The 24,405-nt window shown below is 35.7% G+C and overlaps 1 protein-coding gene across 7 annotated transcripts in view; it reads left to right on the top strand.

Moving 5' to 3' along the window:
• GRIK2 (glutamate ionotropic receptor kainate type subunit 2) overlaps positions 1-24,405 on the top strand; it is a 732,858-nt gene that overhangs the window by 691,157 nt on the left and 17,296 nt on the right. For all 7 annotated transcript variants that reach the window (XM_042253366.1, XM_004011243.5, XM_060419222.1 and 4 more), the window contains one exon: positions 326-551. In XM_042253366.1, the coding sequence (XP_042109300.1) occupies positions 326-551 (226 nt within the window). The remainder of the gene's footprint in view (positions 1-325; positions 552-24,405) is intronic.

Raw genomic sequence — 24,405 nt, 5'->3', positions numbered from 1 at the left:
ACAAACACAAAAATCCCTCCTTATTAGTTTGTTTTATTCTTTCTTTTTTTATTGCCTCCTATGATTTACTAGTTGTGATATTTTGAATCTTAGGGCATTTTTTTATATATTTGACTAAATAAATCTGTTCCATGCCTGGAAATACAATGAAGAATTGCTCTGAGAAATGATTCTTTACAGATTTTGATTTGTTGTTGTTGTTGTTTACTAATAATACAATTATACAGTATTATGAGCAAACTAAACATAGTTAATTTCATCAAAATATTGTAGGATCACATGGAAACTAAGGAATATCTTTCTTATGTATCCTGTTTTTCCTCAGAAATCAAAAATCTCCACATATGACAAAATGTGGGCCTTTATGAGTAGCAGGAGGCAGTCTGTGCTCGTCAAAAGTAATGAAGAAGGAATCCAGAGAGTCCTCACCTCTGATTATGCTTTCCTAATGGAGTCAACGACCATCGAGTTTGTCACCCAGCGGAACTGTAACCTGACACAGATTGGTGGCCTCATAGACTCCAAAGGTTATGGCGTTGGCACCCCCATGGGTAGGTTTCATGTCGGCCGCTTGCTCCTTGTTCATTAATCCTAGCTGCTGTGAGAAGGGAGAAAAAAACAGTGCCTCCATATGCCATTAGGAATTTTGCTTCAAACAAATGTATCTTGCTATATTCTGTGACTATATCAAAACAGGAAAATAAGCAGTTGGACATCTGCTTCTAAAGGAATGAGTGACAAAAGAAAAAGTGATTTCTACCTAAATGGTCAGTAGACATTTTTGCTATATCAGAGTTGAAAAAATCTACAACACCCCCCGTAAAGGACCTTCTCTTTAATTTTACACTTAAAAAAAGTTCGATGAATAAAATAAAATTTTTGGAACTTTATATTTTTGGATTAGTGGTATATGAATGTAGTCTTTGATTTTGCTGACTCAAAGAATGAGCTTTAAATGGTTACTGTGAATAATCATTTTATTTAAGAGAAGTGTATGTTTTATTTAAGAGTACTAGCAGAGGATTTACCAGTAAAATACCTAGAATAATTTACACTAGGAATGATTGTATTTAACATTCTTCTATATGACAAAATTAGTTTCAGTAATAATCATGGAATGAAATAATAATAATTGCCAGAAAAGACAATGAAAATTTGCATTTATTGAGCTTAATATTTATGTATAATATATGAATATATATTTATATGATAAGTTAATGAATCAATACATACATAATATTAGAGTATATACATACATGCTGTGGGCATAAAAATGGCTCCCCCAAAATGTCCCTGGTTTAATGCCCCAAACGTGAATATGTTGCTGCTGCTGCTGCTAAGTCGCTTCAGTCATGTCCAACTCTGTGTGACCCCAGAGACAGCAGTCCACCAGGCTCTGCCATCCCTAGGATTCTCCAGGCAAGAACACTGGAGTGGGTGGCCATTTCCTTCTCCAATGCATGAAAGTGAAAAGTGAAAGTGAAGTTGCTCAGTCGTGTCTGACTCCTAGGGACCCCATGAACTGCAGCACACCAGGCCTCCCTGTCCATCACCAACTCCCAGAGTTCACCCAAACTCACTTCCATCGAGTCAGTGATGCCATCCAGCCACCTCATCCTCTGTCGTCCCCTTCTCCTCCTGCCCCCAATCCCTCCCAGCATCAGAGTCTTTTCCAGTGAGTCAACTCTTCCCATGAGGTGGCCAAAGTATTGGAGTTTCAGCTTTAGCATCAGTCCTTCCAAAGGACAGCCAGGACTGATCTCCTTTAGGATGGACTGGTTGGATCTCCTTGCAGTCCAAGGGACTCTCAAGAGTCTTCTCCAACACCACAGTTCAAAAGCATCAATTCTTCGGCGCTCAGCGTTCTTCACAGTACAACTTTCACATCCATAGATTAACCATGTGGGTCCAATGTAATTGAAAGAGTCCATATAAGAAGGAGGCACAGGTGTCAGAGTTACAATTAAGGAGATAACACAACAGAAGTAGTGAGAAAAAGAATGTGCATATGCTAATCCACCTGGGCTGCTAAAAAAAAAAATACCAGAGAGTGCTTAAAAAACAATCGTGAACAATGACACTATAATAGTTTTGAAACGTCTGCAAAGTTTTCAACAACTGGGTCAAAATTGATTTTCATGTAATTGTGTTTAATAAATGGTATAGCCATATTTCTCAATGTATCCTCATTCATAATTTTATTGCTTTTAATTTTGAAAAGTTTCTTTCAAATCAACAAACATGTATACTATAATTACAAAGTGAGGCACAGATTCATAAAAAATCCCATTTCATGATAAATTCAGAAATTGCAATACTATCCATGTCTTTGTTTCTTTGGGATCATTTCTAACAACTTTCAAAAGTCTAGGAAGTCCAAAAATTTTCCACAATAATAGCTTCAGAAAAATTCAACATTGAACTCTTTCATATTTGGTAAAGTTTATTCAGGTTCACTATAGCTGAAAATAGTTTGAACTGGCTCTGAGAGAATTTTGAGATATTCACTCCTGTAACATTGCATATTCCAGCATTTATATGATAGATGAAAAATAATGATTCCACAGTCACTGTTGAAATAAATAAAGCAAAACAAAACAAAACCAGAAAGAATCTGCCTGCAATGTGGGAGACCTGGGTTTGATCTCTGAGTTGGGAAGATCCCCTGGAGAAGGGAAAGTCTACTCATTCCAGTCTTCTGGCTTGGAGAATTCCATGGATGGCATAGTCCATGGGGTCACAAAGAGTTGGACAGGACTGAGTGACTCACTTTCACTTTAAAGCTGTATAAAGAGGATTCTCCAATTTAGTTGCCCAGTGGAGTACAATGTTTATTAAAGAATAAAAAATAAATATTTGCTAATTCAAAGTTCAATAAGTAGGGTTGTTAAAACTCAATAATAAATACTTAGAACTCAGATGAACAAAAGATATTTTACAGGGAGGGATGTTTTATTATTGACATGTTTTGACTTGCCAGTGTGTGGTGATAGTTGTTGCTACTGTTGTTTTAAAATTCTCTACACAAAATGAACCTCCTTTTCTGCTCACACCGGGAACAGACCCTCCAAAGCTTTGCCATTATTGTGCCAAAGTATATATAATTAATTCTAACATATAAAGATGATTGAGTTATCCTAATTATAATAAGCTTAAGGAACATGTCTTTTCAAAATGTTTTAACTTATATTCATAATAAAGATTGAGTTAATTGTGATAGTTTTATGTTGATCATGTGTTCAAATTCTAGCATACTCCCTAGTTAGATCCCATATGGTTTTTTCCCTCTGTAAGAATTCCCTAACGAATTCAACAGTTTTATGCATTCATGTACCATTTATTTGGAATTTATGATGAGCAACTTTGATAAATTTTCAAGCTTAGTGAAAGTGAAAATATTAGTCACTCAGTCATGTCTGACTCTTGGCCATACCATGGAGTATAGCCTTCCAGGCTCCTCTGTCCATAGGATTCACCAGGTAAGAATACTTGATCAGGTAGCCATTCCCTCCTTTAGGGGATCTTCCCAACCTAGGGATTGAACCCAAGTCTCATGCAAGAATCTCTGGCAGATTCTTTACCATATGTTAGAAAAGAGGCTGATTATATGCTCAAAACTATCATCACATAGTATTTTGCACAATGATATTCTATATTTAGTCTTATCATTTATTGTGATCTTGGACAAGTGACATGAAGTTTATATTTTCTAAATTTCTCTTTTTTAATTAGTAAAATTAGAGAGTTAGGCTAGGAAGACCTAAGGTCTATTTAATGCTAAATATGGTGTTTCAGATAATATGCTTGACAGATTCCTAGAGTTTGATTTAAAGTGGGAAGGAAACTATCACGTGAAGCAATATGGTTTGCTGATGTCTCAGAACAAATTTTAAAAATCAAACACCTTTAACACCTATGAAGAATGGAAGCAGTGATTGATAGGTTCCTATTGCTTCACAGTTTCATTTGGAAAGAACTGAAGAAAATAAATTCATTTTGTTTCTGCAAGGAGTGAGATTCCTGTATATCCATATCTTCCTCTTTGGTTTACATTATGTGGAGGAGGACAGAAATATCAGGCTTTTAGTTGTTGTAAGCCCATACAAGATTATTGCCAGCACTCCGTGGACTTTCAATTATTTGTTGAGCAAATAAACTCTACATCTAAAAATATGATGGTGCAGCAAGATTTATAAACAGAGAAAACAAATAATTTTTGGAGCTAATGATCAGTGTAGTATTTTACATTATTCAATGTGATGACCTAACTGAACAAGAGTGATTCAGGGTAGTGAGAATTAAATAAGATTTGGGGAGGATATATAAGGATTTTGGAGTATGTGTGCTAAATCCCCTCAGTCGGGTCTGACTATTTGTGACGCTATGGACTGTAGCTCACTAGGCTCCTCTGTCCATGGAATTTTCCAGGCAAGAATACTGGAGTGGGTTGCCATGCCCTCTTCCTCGGGGATCCTCCTGGATCTTCCCAACCCAGGAATTCAACCATATCTCCTACACTGCAGGCAGAGTCTTTAAGGCTGAGGCACTGGGGAGGCCCTCTTTGGAGTATGGGGCCTGGGGCATCTCATTTTGGTTCCTGTTCTCATCACTATACAGGCGCCTGAGGTAACTCTAACTGTCGGAGGCCATCCTGTTAACTTGCTTCTCTTTGGAGTATAGCACAGATATTTTTCATGAATGTTAGTTACATAATAACAGTCATAATTTCAAATTATTAAAATAAAGAAATTTGACTTATATTAAATATAAAACCTTAAGCTTGAGAGTTTTTTGTTTACTTGCTTGTTTGAGTTGTAAATACAATGTATCAGTGTACCAAGACTGTCATATTGTTTTGCTTTGAGGACATGATTGCTACAAATCAATCAAAGTGAGTAAAAGTCGCTCAGTCATGTCAGACTCTTTGTGACCCCATAGACTGTCCATGGAATTCTTTCGGTCAGAATACTGGAGGGGGTAGCCTTTCCCTTCTCCAGGGGATCTTCCCAACCCAGGAATCGAACCGAGGTCTCCCACATTGCAGGTGGATTCTTTACCAGCTGAGCCACAAGGGGAGCCCAATCAATCAAAATAATTCTCAAAGTAATTCTCAAAAACTCACTGGGATATTTCAGATGTGAAAGCTATTTTAAAAAGGAAAGATAATAGTTCAATCAGTTCTAGGGAAGCTCCCTGTTATAGTTTATGGGAAATATACAAAGAGCAGCTTTTTTATTCCTACCCTCAACAGTGTTTACTGTAAGATATTGACTTATAAGGGAAATATAAAACAATTTAAAATAATTATATATACTTTACTTTTAATGTAACTTTTTAAATTAAGAAAAATACACAACATTTGGAATTTCTGTTTCTTCTCATTTTAACCTTATAGATAAGATGAGAGAACAAAACAAATTAAGCTATAAGCCTTAGGATGAAGTCTCTTTTTTTGTTTTTAATCTACTCAACTCAGCTGATCAGATCAACTTTTGCCCTTCTTAAAAAGTTTAGTTATTGTGAAAAATAGTCACTGATATTTGCAAGGTCACTTGCATGAAAAACTTGTAGAAATCAAGTTGGATGATATATCTATGTGGAATCATTTTTGTAGTATGTAGTCAGTGTGGTGTAATAATGTAATATATTAATATTTTAAATAGAATGAATTTTTAAAAATTAGAAGCTAGCACATGATAAATTTCTTTTATAAGGACCTTCTTGGAATTTTAATATAAAATTATCAGTATATATTAGTACAAATTCAAAATATCTAATAATACTTTGAAATAGCAAAATTATAGACTAGGAAGAACATTTCAACCATATTTTTATTTTCACTGCCAAATAATATTGAATTTAAATTTATTAAAATGTCTCTTTATTATAAAAGTTATTTAATGCATTCAACATACACTTTATTTTTAGCCTAATTCTGAATAATATAAATACATTTAAAGGAATAAATATTCAAATCAGTCACCTGCAGGTATTACAATATACTTTTTGTTTCTCTTGTTCAGATAACTTGTTTTCTTCTGTTTGACTTGATAATATTAAATTCTTAACTTAGTAAATTTTATTTTATTCATTCAAGAATAGCACAAAATTAAATGATTTTGAGTCTCCCATACATTATGAGTCTTATTAACATATAAATTCATCAAAGTGGTATAATCTAGAAACAGGCATTTCACACTTTAACCCCTCAGATGCTTCTGAGGAAAAAAAATGCTTCTGAGGCAGTAATTTATGATTTTTTATGTCATAGCTCTGCCAAAAATATAACTTCATAAATTATTACTTAAGTCATTAATAAATGAAATGACACGCAACTCTAGTACTCGAATGCGATTCTGACATACCGTAAACTTTCAACCAACATCATAACCTGAATATCTCAACTCATTAATTAGCATTTCCCTTTTATATAATCTTATCCAAGAACAGTTATGATTTTTTGATAACTTGTATTTACTTAATTTTAAAATTTTGTTTAATGATAAGGAATACATTTTTGAAAATAATGCTTTTCGGTGTGAAAAATAAAAGGTTATTTGAATTTCTTTTCCGAGCAAAAGTTAAGGAGATACTCTATTCAAAGCAAAGCAATGCAGGCTGTTTCTGGAAATTTAGATCGATACCAGAAATTCCTCAGGATTTTGAGTTTATGCCTGCAGGAGCCATAAACTGAAATGAAAATTCTATTTTTATTAATATTGTAAATAGATCAAAGAGGAACTCCCTTTGCCTTCCTTTTACGTTACTCAGATTTTTAGTTACTGTCATAGAGGCATGTGTGTTTAAGTGCAGGAGGTTAAATAGAAATACTATGTCTCTTCTGGACTGAGTATTGAGAAATATTTCAAAACTCATGTGTATTTTCCATTTTTTCCCCCAAAAGTCCATGTGTCCTTTAAGCCTGCCAGGCCTCCTGTGATTCATCTAGGGGCCTGCTGTGACCATTCATCACTCTGAGTGTGATGATTACTGCCCAAAGCATGTTGTGGACTCACTGAATGACTCAGATAGAAGCTATTTAATTAGGGAAGCTCTGTTTACACAAAATACCTTAGTGGAGCAATCAACAATGATTCGAAGGTAAATGCTAAATAAGCATAAGCTGGCTTAATTAAGCTCGTGGTGACATTAAATCCCTTTCATAGTTTTCCAGAATGCGGCGGTGCTATTTTAATGTGATATTTATGGTATGGTAGATTTTTGAAGTTTTGGTGTTCTTATAATACGTTAACTGAAATTCTTTTTCATCCATTCAAATTAAAACAACAAAAACTGGATGCGGGGTGGGGGTGTGGTAAAGCAAAAAACAAATCACAGCAGTTTTCATTAAGGAATACTAAAATGTGTGTGAGAGGTTGCAGTCTTGCTTGTTAATTCAGCATAGGTTATGATCTATTTAGTTGAATAGGGAGCATTTCTACTTAATGGCATTTTCAGCTGCCTTGTCCCCCCCTTCTGACCACCCATACTAAAAGCCTTCTTGGCTTCTGTCTTTGAAATTTTGAGTGCATAGTGCACTTTGAGGACTAGGCAGACTCAGCAGTTGTGAGCTGGTAGGAAAGCAGCAATCTAGAGAAATCCATTAGAGCCAGTTGGTGTTATTTTGCTTCGCTGTGTTCAGTTTGGTAGAAATATTGTAAAGTGTCTGTAGGGTCCCATTAAAACTGTTTCTATCTTTAACAGTAAGCTAGTGGTACACTTCATCCATTTATTGGTGCCCCTACCAGTAAATAACATATGGGAAATACAAGTCAACTGAAAAGGGGATGCAGGAAATCCTGTTTATGTGCCTATCATCCACAATGCTAAAAATTTTCTATAACCTTATGTATCCCCACTTAACTTGTGGGGTTACATCAATAGAAAGTTTAAATAGTCATTGTATAATTATTTCTGTGAACTAAATCCACATTAAATTACTCATATCATAGAAAACTACTGAAATATATATAATATATGAAGAACATAATAGGCAATATAGAGACAAAATAAAGATGAATGCAAAGATACTGGCTTTATAAATGTCTTTTATTTTTTATATATGTCTTTAATACTAAGGTTAAATTTAAAGAAATTTTATCAGACACAAAATTGTTATATACATTATATTTCTATTAAATTTTCTATGTAAATGTAGTTACATTTTATTTCTATTTTATTTACACAAAATTATTTGCATCTTATTTCTACTATATATCTATTTCTTTTATATGCAATTATAAAGAGTGGCTCAGACAGTTAAGCGTCTGTCTACAATGAGGGAGACCCGGATCCGATCCCTGGATCAGGAAGATCCCCTGGAGAAGGAAATGGCAATCCACTCCAGTACTATTGCTTGGGAAATCCCATGGACAGAGGAGCCTGGTAAGCTGCAATCCATGGGGTCGCAAAGAGTCAGACACGACTGAGTGACTTTACTTCACTTATAAATAAGATACATTCGTACTTCACAATTGGAATTTAATATTACCTTTATAAACTGTTTTCTAACATTTTATATTAACAAATATAAAATAGCTATAGCCCTATTAATAATTCTTAAGTTACTTTTATCTCATTATAATGTCCTCCCACATAATCAGCCTAAAGTTACATTAGGACTTTAGGCTGATTATGGTATCATAGACTCTTTATGGTAGAAGGATATCACTTTGACATGAACAATGTGAAATTTCTTTCTTGTATTTTCTAATGTTAAATGCATGAGATTTCACTGCTTCTTTATTTCTTGTTATTTGACTAAGTGAGAGATTGGGATCAGTACTAAAAAGAGGCATGTTGTTTGTTTAAGGCAGATGCCCATGTTTATAAAAATAGAAATCAGTATGAGAAGCATGCTTTTCCCCTGTTTTGCTCACCATCCAATTCTAGAATTCCCAATTCATCATACAATAAGTACTGTAATATTCATCATTATAGATGCATAAAATTGCTGGTCTTTAGTTCTTCAGCTTTACTAAAATGAATGAATACATTTGTCTTCATTAGTTGAACATAATGCACAAAAATTGATGCGAATTATTCATCTTTCTGCAGGTCAAACCTTCCATTAAAATGCATTCTATTTTTTCATTGCACATGCAGCATAATTTTAATGTTGGTGAAGTGATTTTGCAAGTCTCAATTGAGATCTAATAATTTTCAGAGCCTAAATTAAACAAACAAACAAAAAGCCAAAATACACCTGTATTTTCCTGGCATATTTGCTAAAGCCTAGATTTCATGTCACTGAAAACAGATGAGTCTCAGGAAGCTATGCATACTCCACAGACATCATCAACAAACTCTGAAAGCTAGAATCTAGGAAGTTTCCAGAGGGAATTTGATGAATTGTGAGCACCAATGTGAGCAGCCTTCATTAATATTGTAAATGTTGACCACATGGTACCTAAACAATAAATACATGGATAATTCTCATGAAAACAGAGTCTGTCCCGATAGATTTTATATGCAAACATTAGACCATGAATTTATTTTGTTGGTGCCTTGTGGTGATTACTCCAAGGCCATGGACTCAAATTACATTATAGATTAGTTAGCCTGATTGACTGTGCCAGACTGTCATCCTTTGGTTAACATGACTAAGTAAGATCAATGAATCACTGGTATTAGGGAAAAAAAAAAAAGTCAAAGCACAGGAGTAGAATGTATAAGCACTAAATTCCAAAGATGAGTGCCTTGCATGTGTTGCCCTACCATATTTTCTGTAATATGTGCCCATTGTAGACATGACTTATATAAAAATCTTAGTTCCACCTAAGTGTCCCAGGAGTCATAGGTGAAGTTACTAAGCCTCTCTGAGACTCAACATGGGTAGAATCATGTTTATATTATTGGATTAGATAATTTGATTTGATAATTGCAGTGACTATCTGTGTTAGCTAACTGAATTCATCCACAGAAAAATTAAGTTATCTTTTGTTGTGACAAGAGGAGGGTTTGCAATTTGGAGTGAGGTCCCACCAAAGTAGGCTCCTACTCTTTCACAGAAACTAGAAAATGGGACATTAGATTCTTTATGATTATATTTCTCCCCTAACCCCCCCAAAAAAGACAGGTCCCAAATACTTGAGGAACATCTTCCTTAAAACTGAAAAGTGGCTTATTTAACTCCTAAAAAGATTTGAAGCTATAGGGAAAGAAAAACTTATAAAACACAATCTTCCAAGCCAAGTGCTCTAGAAAAGGGGGAAATAAGGTCTTGCCCTTTATTTTCAACATGAAGAATTAGGGTGCTTATATTTTTAAACTGATCTGTCCTTTCATGATATGAGTTCAATTCATTTAGGTCAAATTTAGACACACACAAACGTGTAAATTAGACGTGTCAGCGATCAATGCAAAGAAATAGAGGAAAACAACAGAATGGGAAAGACTAGAGATCTCTTCAAGAAAATTAGAGATACATTTCATTCAAATATGGGCTCAATAAAGGACAAAAATGGTATGGACCTAAAGAAGCAGAAGATATTAAGAAGAGATGGCAAGAATACACAGAAGAACTATACAAAAAAGATTTTCATGACACAGATAATCACAATGGTGTGAGCACTCACCTAGAGCCAGATATCCTGGAATGTGAAGTCAGGTGGGCTTTAGGAAGCATCACTAAGAACAAAACTGATGGAGGTGATGGAATTCCAGTCGAGCTATTTCAAATCCTAAAAGATGATGCTGTGAAAGTGCTATACTCAATATGGCAGCAAATGTAGAAAACTCAGCAGTGGCCACAGGACTGGAAAAGGTCAGTTTTCACTCCAATCCCAAAGAAAGGCAATGCCAAAGTTTGTTCAAACTACTGCACAATTGCACACATCTCACACGCTAGTAAAGTAATGCTCAAAATTCTCCAAGCCAGGCTTCAGCAATACATGAGCCGTGGACTTTCTGATGGTCAAGCTGGATGTAGAAAAGGCAGAGGAACCAGAGATCAAATTTCCAACATCCATTGGACCATTGAAAAAGCAAGAGAGTTCAAAAAAAAATCTATTTCTGCTTTATTGACTATGCCAAAGCCTTTGATTGTGTGGATCGCAACAAACTCTGGAAAATTTGTAAAGATATGGGAATACCAGACCACATGACCTGCCTCTTCTGAAACCTGTATGCGGGTCAGAAAGCAACAGTTAGAACTGGACATGGAATAACAGAGAGGTTTAGCATAGGGAAAGAAGTACATCAAGGTTGTATATTGTCATCCTCTTATTTAACTTATATGCAGAATACACTATAAGAAACGCTGGGCTTGATGAAGCACAAGCTGGAATGAAGATTGCTGGGAGAAAAGTCAGTCATCTCAGATATGCAGACATCACACTTATGGCTTAAAATGAAGAACAACTTAGGAGCCTCTTGATGAAAGTGAAAGAGGAAAGGGAAAAAATTGGCTAATTCAACATTCAGAAAACTAAGATCATGGCATCTGATCCATCACTTCATGGCAAATACATGGGAAAACAATGGAAACAGTGACAGACTTAATTTTGGAGGCTTAATATCACTGCAAATGGTGACTGCAGCCATAAAATTAAAAGATGCTTGCTCCTTGGAAGAAAAGTTATGACCAACCTAGACAGCATATTCAAAAGCAGAGACATTACTTTGCCAACAAAGGTCTGTCTAGTCAAGGCTATGGTTTTTCCTGTAGTCATGTATGGATGTTAGACTTGGACTGTAAAGAAAGCTGAGCACCGAAGAACTGGTGCTTTTGAGCTGTGGTGTTGGAGAAGACTCTTGAGAGTCCCTTGGACAGCAGGGCGATCCAACCAGTCCAGCCTAAAGGAAATCAGTTTTGAATATTCATTGGAAGGACTGATGCTGAAGCTGAAACTCCAATAATTTTGTTGCCTGATGTGATGAACTGACTCATTGGGAAAGACCCTGATGCTGGGAAAGATTCATGGCAGGAGGAAAAGGGGACAACAGAGGATGATATGGTTGGATGGTATCACCGATTCAATGGACATGAGTTTGGGTAAACTCCGGGAGTTGGTAATGGACAGGGAGGCCTGACATGCTGTAGTCCATGGGGTTGCAAAGAGCTGGACATGACTGAGCGACTAAACTGATGTGATTCCTAAGCAGTTAGAAATCATTTCTTTTGGAACCTAACCAGGGTTTTAGCATCAACGTATCAGTATATTGTAGGTTAAGTAACCATCATTCAGAGGAAAGTGATCAATATCTATTCTATGGTTTAGTCACTAAGTCGTGTCCAACTCTTGCAACCCCAGGGACTGTAGCTCACCAGGCTGCTCTGTCCATGGGATTTTCCAGGCAAGAATACTGGAGTGGATTGTCATTTCCTTCTCCAGGGGATCTTCCCAACCCAGGAATTGAACCCAGGTCTCCTGCATTGCAGGCAGATTCTTTACTGACTGAGCTATAAGAGAAATCCATCTATTCTATTAAAAACAATTGTATTATAAGACATTACGTGAATGAGCAACATAATTTTTTTCTTAACATTTCCTGAATGTTTAGTAAACAGAATCCAGGTTGTATTCAGAGAGGATTACCTCTGAAGGCATGTTTGTTTCCTTCTAATTTTGTCAGTGTATAAGAAATTTTATCACTCTTCAACCAGTTTGGATCTGTAAAATACTGAACATAAAATATAAATATAGATCATCCCTTTTCTTAAGGAGATAGACTTTTAAAAAGTAGATAGAAATTTAGATAGGAAAACAAATTTAACATCAAATAGGGGGAATGCAATATTGAACATAAACTAGTAGTCTGTTGTTTAATGCAGGGATTCAGAGTGGTAGAGGTTGGTGAGACCCAAAAGTTGGCAAAATTGAAAAACTGACTTGAGTTCTCCCTTAGAGCCAGGGTCTACAACCTCCAGGATCTAATGTAGGATGATCTGAGGTGGAACTGATGTAATAATAATAATAGAATAAAGTGCACAATAAGTGTAATGTGCTTGAGTCATCCCAAAACCATCCCCCATGTCCCAGTCCATGGAAAAATTGTCTTCCAGAAAACAGGTCCCTGGTAACACAAAAATTGGGGACCCATTGCTAAATGACAGGCATTTTACTCTCCTGAAAAAGTTATTCTCTCCCAGTTTTGAGGTTCTTGAAGATTAAATAGTATGATGATTTTAGTTCAGATTGTCCAGTTATTATAATTCATTCATCAAAGTTTAATACTGAACTTGGAACAAAAACATCGTAGTGAGGAAAGTATTCCTGACATTATTACTCTTACCACTATTCAAATGATTATCATGCAGATGAAAAATTGTTAGGAAGACAGGGCTTCTAGAATGAAACTATTTCTGTTTTCATATTTTGTGTCAGGGTTTCATGATTTAATATGTAGCAATGTGACTACAAATCTACGTCACCAGTCACTTTTAACTAATATGTATGAAATAGGTCAGAACAAGTGATAATAGTTTACTTTTTCATTATGTGCTGATAACATTTGCCCTTCTTATTGTTTTTTCACACAAGTCAAAGAATATTCAGAATAGTAATAAAAGGTAACTGGATAGAATATCTACCCTGCAATTTGAAGGTTTTTATTGGTACATTTTGGAGTAGGAAATGGCAACCCAACCAGTGTTCTTGCCAGGAAAATACCATGGACAGAAGGGCCTGGCTGGTGGCAGTCCACAGCATCACAAAGAGTCAGACATGACTAGAGACAGCATGTACATGCATTGATGCATTCTGTGTGCCTCATATACTTGTCTCCTTTTGTGATCTTAGATACTTAAATACTCTCCTAAGGATTCTACAAATATTCCTTTAAGTAGAATCTTTTTTTCCATAGAGGTCTTAACACTTTGAATTTTGAGGTCTACAACAGAGAAAAAAAAAAAACAATCTCTATCCAATTTAAGCCAGTTATAGAATTTGAATATAGGTATTTAGCTTAATTACTTTTTAAAATTTTATCTTAAATTTATATATATATTTGGCAGTCCTTGGTGGTATATCCACATTCCTACATTGACAGAAGCATTTATATTTGGTTCCATTCCACCATGAACCCAATATCTTGAACTAGTTCTCTGTATCTAGAAAAATGAACAAAGTGAGTTTGGGGGTGCTCTTATTATTATTTGCCATTTTCATATATACCTTTCTAAACCAGGAATGCATATAGAAAGGAAATAGAGGAAAAATAGGTGAAAGGCAGCCAAAAGAGAAAGAAGAATTATTGTCCCTATGATCTTCAAAGTAATGCAACCCTTTTTGCACACAAAATCAGCAGACTAACATAGTTCCATCTGTCACATGTTTCTATAATATGGTGTTCATTATAGTCATCTTCATAGTTGCAAAGGTTATTCAATACATGTGTTTTGTGTTACAGTAAAAACTCAACTTACATTGTTCATCCCTATATGCCTAGCACCTGTGTATTTATATGTAATGATTAGAATCTATCACCTGTGTTTGTACATGTAATAATAGTAAAAAAAGATTCATACATGACTCTCAAACCTGGGTCTCTCACATGGCAGGCAAATTCTTTAAAATCTGAGCCATCAGGGAAGCCCTCATATCATTATTCAATAGGAAAAGATATATAGCAAAATATTAGAATACCACATACCAAATGTTGTACTGGGGTATCTGCTATGTGCTATGACTCCAGACAAGAAGGATCCTGTATGTCTCTGTGACAGCCAAAGAAAAGTGTACAAAGTCAGGGAAAGGTGAGCAGCAGATTATCTGGTTGTGAGGATGTTCAACCAGAAAATTGGAGAAAGTATGAAAACGTGGCCCTCCAGAGAAATAGAACTTCATAATTTGTACTAATGGAATGTTAGTATACAGTCTGAGAAGTCTGTGATATGTTGACGAAAGGGGTTTTATGACATCATTAGGAATTGAGCTTGTATTCTATAGATGTATTGCTTTGTTTTAGTCACTAGGTCACATCTCTTTTGCCATGCCAAGGTCTGTAGCCCACCAGGCTCCTCTGTCCATGGGATTTCCCAGGCAATAATACTGGAGCGGGTTGCCACTTCCTTCTCCAGGGGATCTTCCCAACCCAGGGACTGAACTTGCATCTTCTGCATTGACAGGTGGATCCTTTACCACTAAGCCACCAGGGAAACTCGTCCAATAGCTTTAGAGCACCACTAAAAATGTTTAAGCAAAAAATGATGTGCATAGATTTCCAGTGTGGAAAGATCACAAGTTATCATGGAGAAATGATCACGTATAGCACTCATTTACTGTTCTGTGATTAAACATTATGAGCTGGTAATTTGTTTCCAAGATAAGATTAATCTCCTTTAATTTTTATGATTATCACTTGTGAGTTCTTTATACCCCTATCAAATTGAGATTTTTTGATAGAATACCTTCAAAATAAAATGCAAAGAATGATGACTGTAACTTTACACTAGTTTAGCTTTTATCTAACAGGAAATCTGAAATGGGTCCCATGGAGTGTTTAGTTGCTATGTATATTAAATACTTCCTTTGAAATAAATGTAATTATTGCATATAGATTAAAGATATATAGTTTAGGTTCATAAGAAATAACTGAAGGTAAATTTGCAGGTATGCATGACCAGCTGTTAAGTGATTAATATTTTATTCATGCATGTAAATATTATATTTGGTCTTCCCAGGTGGTGTTAGTGGTAAAGAACCCACCTCCCAATGCATGAGACACAAGAGATTCATGTTCAATCCCTGGATCTGGAATATCCCCTGGAGGAGGGCATGGCTACCCACTCCAGTATTCTTGCCTGGAGAATCCCATGGACAGAGGGGCCTGGTGGGCTATAGTCCATAGGGTGGCAAAGATTCAGACATGACTGAAGCAACTAAGCACACACTCTTGCACAAATGAGTGTGCCAGGTGTTCTACTAACAAAGCAGAAATAACCCCTGTCTTTATGAAATTTACAGCCTGTTACTGTAAATGAGCATTAAACAAATAGTCACAAATTATTTTTAATTACAAACTGAGACAAGTTCTATACAGGAAAAGAACAGTGATGCTATGGTATTGTATAACAGCACTGTTGACTGAATACAGCATAAAACGAGAATAGCAATGTAAAACTGAATCTGAAATGTAAATATAAAATTTAACTTAACACTTCTTAAAAACAAATATGAGAGAGGCAGTGTCCTAAGAAATAATAAAACCCATCTTTTACTGAGAAAAAAGGCTCTAAGAAAATGTGGCCTAGTTCCAATATTATTGGAAGATTTTATCATGGAAATAATGGTAGAAAGAGATAAAGCTCTAAAAGCACCCAAAATATGGTGTGCATTTAGGGCACCCAACTCTCATCTCAGCATAGGAAGCAGGGAGCAGTTTCATAAAATATAACATTGCCAGCAGCACTGTAATTTAAGAACGAAAGTTGATGGTTCCAGCAGATAGCCTCAGATCTTTTGTGCTAACAGTTCTTTTACTTATTAAGGCACTGACCAAGGGACGCCTCTGACAGCTGACGGATGGCATAAAGATGTATGAACTTGCTTATCATCCTAACTTATCCCAGATGGTCAACACTAAAAGTGTGAAACTCATATGCTTATGAACTCTATGTGTTCTACTGAATTTAATAAGAAACTGAGAAGATGTCAATGTCAGAAGTTGTATACCTTAACATATTTTGACTATATCATAATGGATTTTTATAACTGATTCAATGTTTCATTCAAAAAACATTGTTAAATGCTTACTTTGTGAAAGAACTGTGCTAGATGCTGGATGAAAAAAGATGAATAATGGATGGTTGATTACCTATAACTGACAGGTAGCCTGATGTTTTAAGTCATTATTTAAAGCACTTCAAGTATTTGGTATGTGTCTTAGAAATATTTATCATATTAAACACCTTCAAAGAAGAGGAATAATTAAGGAATTATTGAAACCCTTTGAGTCAAATCATTGAAATTATATATACTTAGTGAATATAGTATAGTCACATACCCATACAATGTGTAAGTTACTGTACTTCAGAAAGTGCACAGTATCTTGGAGAAATGACATGCTATGCTAGAGGAAACCTAAACTTATGAGTAGTCTATTTCATACAAACATCTTCCCAGATCCAAAGAAAACAAATACCAGGATGTTACCTGCTACTACTGCTTCTAAGTCGCTTCAGTCGTGTCCAACTCTGTGCGACCCCATGGATGGCAGCCCTCCAGGCTCCCCCGTCCCTGGGATTCTCCAGGCAAGATCACTGGAGTGGGTTGCCATTTCCTTCTCCAATGCATGAAAGTGAAAAGTGAAAGTCAAGTTGCTCAGTCATGTCGGACTAGTAGCGATCCCATGGACTGCAGCCTACCAGGCTCCTCCATCCATGGGATTTTCCAGTCAAGAGTACTGGAGTGGGGTGCCATTGCCTTCTCTGAGATGTTACCTAAATCTCTGTAATACACAGCTCATAACATCTTTATGATGAGTTGAATAACTATGAAATATAAAACAAAGGACACTAAACTCCTTTAGAAAGTGGACAATGGGGATTTGTTATTATGAGAAACATAAATACCTAGCCAGCCTCTTATAATTTTTACAAAATATTTAAAGGATCTGGGTACTATTAGGAAAAATAAAGACAGTGTATTTTCCCCCAGAAATGGTTTCATCAGTTTTGATATACAGATAGATTTAAATAACTCATAACTATTATCACTCATTGTGATGTGGATACTTATGAGCTGATGCTTCATGAAGCATATGAAGAGAAGAAAAAGAACATACAAAAAATATGTGACTTGATTAGTAGTCCTGTGATGTGTAAATTCAAAGCCAAGATCTAAAAAGAAACAGCTTATTTTTGACAGAGAGAGCTGATGTAGTAACAGTATAATTACTGTTATTGAAGGCAGTGCTTTTCAAATTGAGATTAAAACAAAATAATTGATGGGAACATTAATCGATAGGAAGGAAAAAATTCTTCAATAAAACAAATGTAATCATTTAAGACATTTTTAAACTTTATCCTTCAGTAGAGAGATAGCAGCCTTTTATTTTGCTAATGTACAATGTATATTTACACAAAAGATATATTTGTTATGGGGTATTCTTCAAGCTTATTTGAGCAATGAATTCTTTAAAAGTGAAACACAGATGTACACTTCCCAAAAAAGAAGTGTATGGGGAAAATCCAGTTTAGGAAATATTGTTATAATAAGTTTTAGAAAGAGATTTTTTTTAAGAAAGAAAGAGTGACTTTTTTCCCCCCCTGATCTTAGTAATCGATTAAAGCATGCAGAAGCCTAATTTGAAAGTAAAAACATTTTTGGCAGGATGGATGGGAGATTGCTGGTATATGGATATTGTGATTTTAAAATATTTCTCTAAAGCATGATAAGTATTAGAAAAGTTGCTATGCAACCTTTAAAGAAAAGCTTTATATCCATTAATAAGCCTCTCGAAGAGTTAAAAGTAAAGTTACTTCCCTTCTATATTATATTACCTGAATAAGATAAGGAAAATGTTTCGTACACACTTAAATTGGTATGCTTGTAAAGAGCATGAACTAAACAATCAAATGAGCAAATCGATGATTTATGTGTAGCAGATTTAAACTTCACAACCAAGAATGTATAACTACATGTGTATTCCATTCTGGAGGAAACATCAAAGGATTGAAAGGAAGGGAAGGAGGGAGGGGATGTGGGAGAGGACGGAGAGAAAAGGAAAGGGAGTGGGAGGGGGAAGGAAGGAGAAGAAGGAAAGCAAACAAAGAGACAATGTATGAAAAAAGTGAAGGAAAGGTACAAGGAAGGTAGGGAGGGGGAAGGAGGGAAGAAAGTAAGAGAGAAGGGAGTCAACTCGATTTAGTAAACCCAGCAAGTTGGCTCAGAACTACTTGGTGAGATTTATATTAATTGTTTATAACAAATCAGTTTATTTACCTAAGGAGCTTTTAGTCTATTTGTTAGGAGAAATGTTCATGAAATTATAATTTTATGTAAAGTCCTTTGATCAAAATTTAACCTTTGGGGACATTTGGAGACTAATATTTTTTTTTTTTAATTGAGGAATTCTGAATAGATGTGTTTGTAGGTTTTATTTATGCACACATATATATTGTTTCTGTTTGTCACTCAAAAGTGCCTTTATGTCTTCTTGATTGCTCTTTTGAGCCCCAGGCCTTATCAAGGGACTTCACTATGTAGTACTCACATGTCTTTTTTCTTTCCTTCCTTTCTTCCTCCTTCCCTTTCTTTCTCTTTCACTCTCCTTTTCTTTCATGTAAGCTAGAAACAGTTTCATCTGGTAAATGGGATCCTTCAGCAACTTGAAAAAAGACTATTTTTAAACATAATTGTTCCTTATTGTCAGAATGGAGCATATGTTTAAACAACCAAAGAAAGTCTCATTGTAAGCAGGAATAAAATGAAATAAAAACCAGAAATTGCATAGTGAAAATCACAGAGCTAAATTCAGCTTTAAGAGGTATTTGCCTTTCTCACATGGTGTTTTTAAAAGTAACTTATATGCCAGAATCTTAATGTAGAGAATTTTAGGCGAAATATTTCCTGGGATATAATAAAGGTTTAAGTATCTGGCACCCCACTCCAGTACTCTTGCCTGGAAAATCCCATGGACGGAGGAGCCTGGTAGGCTGCAGTCCATGGGGTCGCTAAGAGTCAGACACGACTGAGAGACTTCACTTTCACTTTTCACTTTCATGCATTGGAGAAGGAAATGGCAACCCACTCCACTGTTCTCGCCTGGAGAATCCCAGGGATGGCGGAGCCTAGTGGGCTGCCGTCTATGGGGTCGCACAGAGTCGGACACGACTGAAGCGACTTAGCAGCAGTAGCAGTAAGTATCTGGGAACCCTGTGTTGAAATTCCCACAGATTTTTAAATAAAAGTTGAACTGAAAATTATCTTTCCATACTTGATGTTACAATTTTTCAGATCTTTTTGTCAAACTTGTTTCTTCACAAGTTACCTGTTTGCCCTCTTAAGCATTTGATGATTGACTTTTAGATGCAAAAGCATATGTTATATTAGACATATTTACAATTTCCTCAGTAGTTTTCTAATCCAGCTTAAGAGCCTGTTGCAAAGGTACTCATCTTCCTTGAAGGCAACCTTATGGTACATAACCCCAGCTTCTCACAGCTGCCACTCAATGGCCTCATAATTCTTGGCTTGACAACCTATGGATTGAAGCTAGGTTCATACTTGAGCAAAACTTAAACTCTGACTAATGGCTGTTCACTTCATTAGAGCTAAGTGCATGATTATTCATGTTGAAAAGAAGATAAAAGATACTTTTATTCATTGATCTCAATATCTCCTTGAAATTTTTCAACTAGATAAAGTTTCAAACCACTTTTGACTTTATTGGTATCTGCTAGAAATGCTTCCCAAGGTGCATCAAATAACACACCAAAGAAGTAATGCCATTATTGATGAATTATTAGTTTTTAAAATAAGTCAATAATAGATGGCAAAGCAATGCAGTGATTTAGTGTCATCAATTATATTATCTGTATTATTTCACCCTGTTAAAAAACTCAAACTGAGGTATATTAGTTTTTTAGCTTGTATATGAACAGATTTCTATTTACATATTATGTTTACACTGGAAAACACGTGTGGGGAGGTCTGCTAGCAACAGGACATTTTCATATTTACAATAAGGGCTGGAGATAAGCCCAACCAGCAAGAAATTAAGATGTGCCCATCATTTGTTGAAAATTGGTTTACTTTTATTTTTTAATCTGTGCCTTATTTTGAGAATGTAGTAGAGAATATGGTGTTTGAAAATGTTAGAATAAACATCATTATGTAATTCAGGAGTTTTGGTGAATTGGCAGTAAAATAATACTCTTTCAATTTTGCTCAGGATGAAAAATGACCTGCCTCAAAATATTACTGGAGAAGGAAATGGCAACCCACTCCAGTGTTCTTGCCTGGAGAATCCCAGGGACAGGGGAGCCTGTTGGGCTGCCGTCTCTGGGGTCGCAGAGTCGGACATGACTGAAGCAACTTAGCAGCAGTAGCAGTAGCAAAATATTGCTTAAATGGATCAAGAATTTTCCATATTTCAAAGTCTACTTTTCATGTCAGTATCCTCCAAACATTTGTTCATAATTGCACTTTCAGGCTATATCTTTATATTAACCACCTATAGTCATTTCTATAAGTACTAAAAGTACAAAATTTGTTTCAGATGTTATTTTTCCAATGGAAGGATATATTTGATAAGCTAAAATGATTTTTTCTCAATCAATGTTTATTTTGCCCAGGACATACATGATTAATCAGAATGGTAATTCAGAGTACACGTGACTTAAAAGCTGGTTCTAGACTAGATGTAATGAATTAATGAAAACTGGATAGCCAAACAAGATGACCTTCATTTATATTTTTTAAATACATGCCAGAGAAGTCTAAAAGCACCCCACTGTTACTCTTACAGTATGTTAGAGTTTATAATCTACTTAGGAAAATAGATCACATCTCAAAAGGTAAATAATAGTGATACTTAATGACCTAAGCTGAGTCTCCAGTAAATGATCAAGGTAGAAAATAGTATGGACTAGGCTAATCCACTGAAATCTGAAGGGCTAAGAGGAAGAATTTAAACTGAGCATCTTCATCAGAGTAGTATTTGGAAGAGGACAGAGGAAGGAAACTAGAGAGAAGAAATTATCCTACCATAATTAGATTTTGCACAGTTAAAAAAAAAAACTAGTTCTAATTATAGGAATGGATAATGCACCTTTTAGGAAGATAGTAAAAAAGATATATAGAAACCATGTACTTAAACAATTCTTCTACATAAATTGAGGATTACGTTAAGGAAACAGCTTTCTATCTGGACTTGGTGTATCTTCACTCCAACTTTTCAGTAAGGTACTAACTTTCCATGATTTTCCTTGTATGTCTGCTTTTTAGCTTGCCTGTTCTTGCTAAAAGAGCAGTGCTGAATTAGTCCTGTTATACTGATCAAGTGAAAAGAAGACATGTAGTGCTGTTCTTTGTGGGGCAAAATAGTTTCCAGATCAGGTTTTTAACTGCTTTTAGCAAAAATAATCTTTAGGTGTAGATGCAGGAATATTTAAATCAAGACAAAATCACAGACAACATGGAATGCAAGCTGAAATCAGTATGTTTCTATAAGCAGAAAAAACCCTTATGGATGAATTTGTGCAGAAAACTGTAATGTGCAGTGTTTAGGAAAAATTAGAGTTTAGGAATGATTGAACACTAATAACATACTATTTTCTGGATGAGAGAAAGCAATAAGACTGATCCTTTGGGACAGATGTTGAAAGATGCATATAGTTCAGTATTATTCCATGCTTTGGGGCAATCAATTAGAAAAGTCATTACTTATCATATAACACTAATGCAGATGAACATCTATCCCCATTAGCATCTATACTAAATTTCATTTATACTGTTGCTTACAATGAAAATAATATTTGTTTCCAAAGTGTAAAATGATAAACAACCAAAAAAAAAATCTTACAGTGTGTCACCATGATGATTTTTGAATGATCCAAGTCTGTACAAACTGTTACTTCTGGTATTTGTCTCAAATAACAAATATAAATCATTACTATCTGCAAAATGTTATCTGCTCCTTCCAGCTGAGCTATTTCAAAACATAAAAGATATTGCTGTAAAAGTGCTGCACTCAATATGTCAGGAAATTTGAACAGCTCAGCAGTGGCCACAGGACTGGAAAATGTCAATTTACATTCCAATCCCAAAGAAAAGCAGTGCCAAAGAATGTTTAAACTACCACATAATTGCACTCATCTCACACACTAGCAAAGTAACACTCAAAATTCTCCAGATTAAGTTTCAGCAGTACATGAACTGAGAAATCCCAGGTGTTCAAACTGGATTTTGAAAAAACAGAGGAACCAGAGATCAAGATGCCAACTAGTGTTGGATCATAGAAAAAGCAAAAACATTCCCCTAAAAATCTGCTTCTCTTTCATTGACTATGCTAAAGCGATTAACTGTATAGATCACAATAAACTGTGGAAAATACTTCAAGAGATGGGAATACTAGACCACCTTACATGCTTCCTGAGAAATCTGCATGCAGGTCAAGAAGAAACAGTTAGATGAACATGGAGCAATGGACAGGTTCCAAATTGGGAAAGGAGTACATCAAAGTTGTACATTGTCAACTTGCTTATTTAACTTATATGCAGAGTATAACATGCAAAATGCCAGACTGGATGAAGCACAAGCTGGAAACAAGATTACAGGAAGAAATATCGATAACCCCATGTATGCAGATGACACCACAATTATGGCAGAAAGCAAAGAGGAACTGAGGAGCTTCTTGATGAACGTGAAAAAGCTGGCTTAAAACTCAACATTCAAAAAATGAAGATCATGGCATCTGGTCCCATCAGTTCAGTTCACTTCAGTCACGCAGTCGTGTCTGACTCTTTCCAACCCCATGGACTGCGGCACGCCAGGCCTCCCTGTCCATCACCAACTCTCATGTCCATTGAATTAGTGATGCCATCCAACCGTCTCATCCTCTGTCATCCACTTCTCCTCCTGCCTTCAATCATTCCCATCATCAGGGACTGCTCCAGTAAGTCAATTCTTTGCATAAGGCAACCAAAGTATTGGAACTTCATCTTCAGCATCAGTCCTTCCAATGAATATTCAGGACTTCCTTTAGGATTGACTGGTTTGATCTCCTGTCAGTCCAAGGGACTCTCAAGAGTCTTCTCCAACACCACAGTTCAAAAGCATCAATTCTTTGGTGCTTGGCTTTTTTTTTAAATAGTCCTGCTATCACATCCATACATGTCTACTGAAAAAAAACAAAAACAAAAACAAAAACATAGCTGTGGAACTTCACTGTTCACAGATAGCTGAAGCCTGGCTTGGAGAATTTTGGGCATTACTTTACTAGCATGTGAGATGAATGCAATTGTGAGGTAGTTTGAGCATTCTTTGGTATTGCCTTTCTTTGAGTTTAGAAGGAAACTGACATTTTCCAGTCCGTGGCCACTGCTGAGTTTTCCAAATTTGTTGGCATATTGAGTGCAGCACTTTCACAGCATCACCTTTTAGGATTTGATAGCTCAACTGAAATTCCATCACCTCCATTAGCTTTGTTCGTAGTGATGCTTCCTAAGGCCCACTTGACTTCGCATTCCAGGATGTCTGGCTCTAGGTGAGTGATCACACCTCCTTAATTATCTGGGTCATGAAAATCTTTTTTGTACAGTTCTTCTTTGTATTATTGCCATCTCTTCTTAATATCTTCTGCTTCTGTTAGGTTCATACCATTTCTGTCCTTTATTGTGCCCATCTTCGCATGAAATGTTTCCTTGGTATCTCTAATTTTCTTGAAGAGATCGCTATTCTTCCCCATTCTGTTCTTTTCCTCTATTTCTTTGCATTGATTGCTGAGGAAGGCTTTCTT

The sequence above is a fragment of the Ovis aries genome, chromosome 8 (genome assembly GCF_016772045.2).
Source record: "Ovis aries strain OAR_USU_Benz2616 breed Rambouillet chromosome 8, ARS-UI_Ramb_v3.0, whole genome shotgun sequence".
Lineage (NCBI taxonomy): Eukaryota > Metazoa > Chordata > Mammalia > Artiodactyla > Bovidae > Ovis > Ovis aries.
This window is presented reverse-complemented; position numbering and strand designations above follow the sequence as displayed.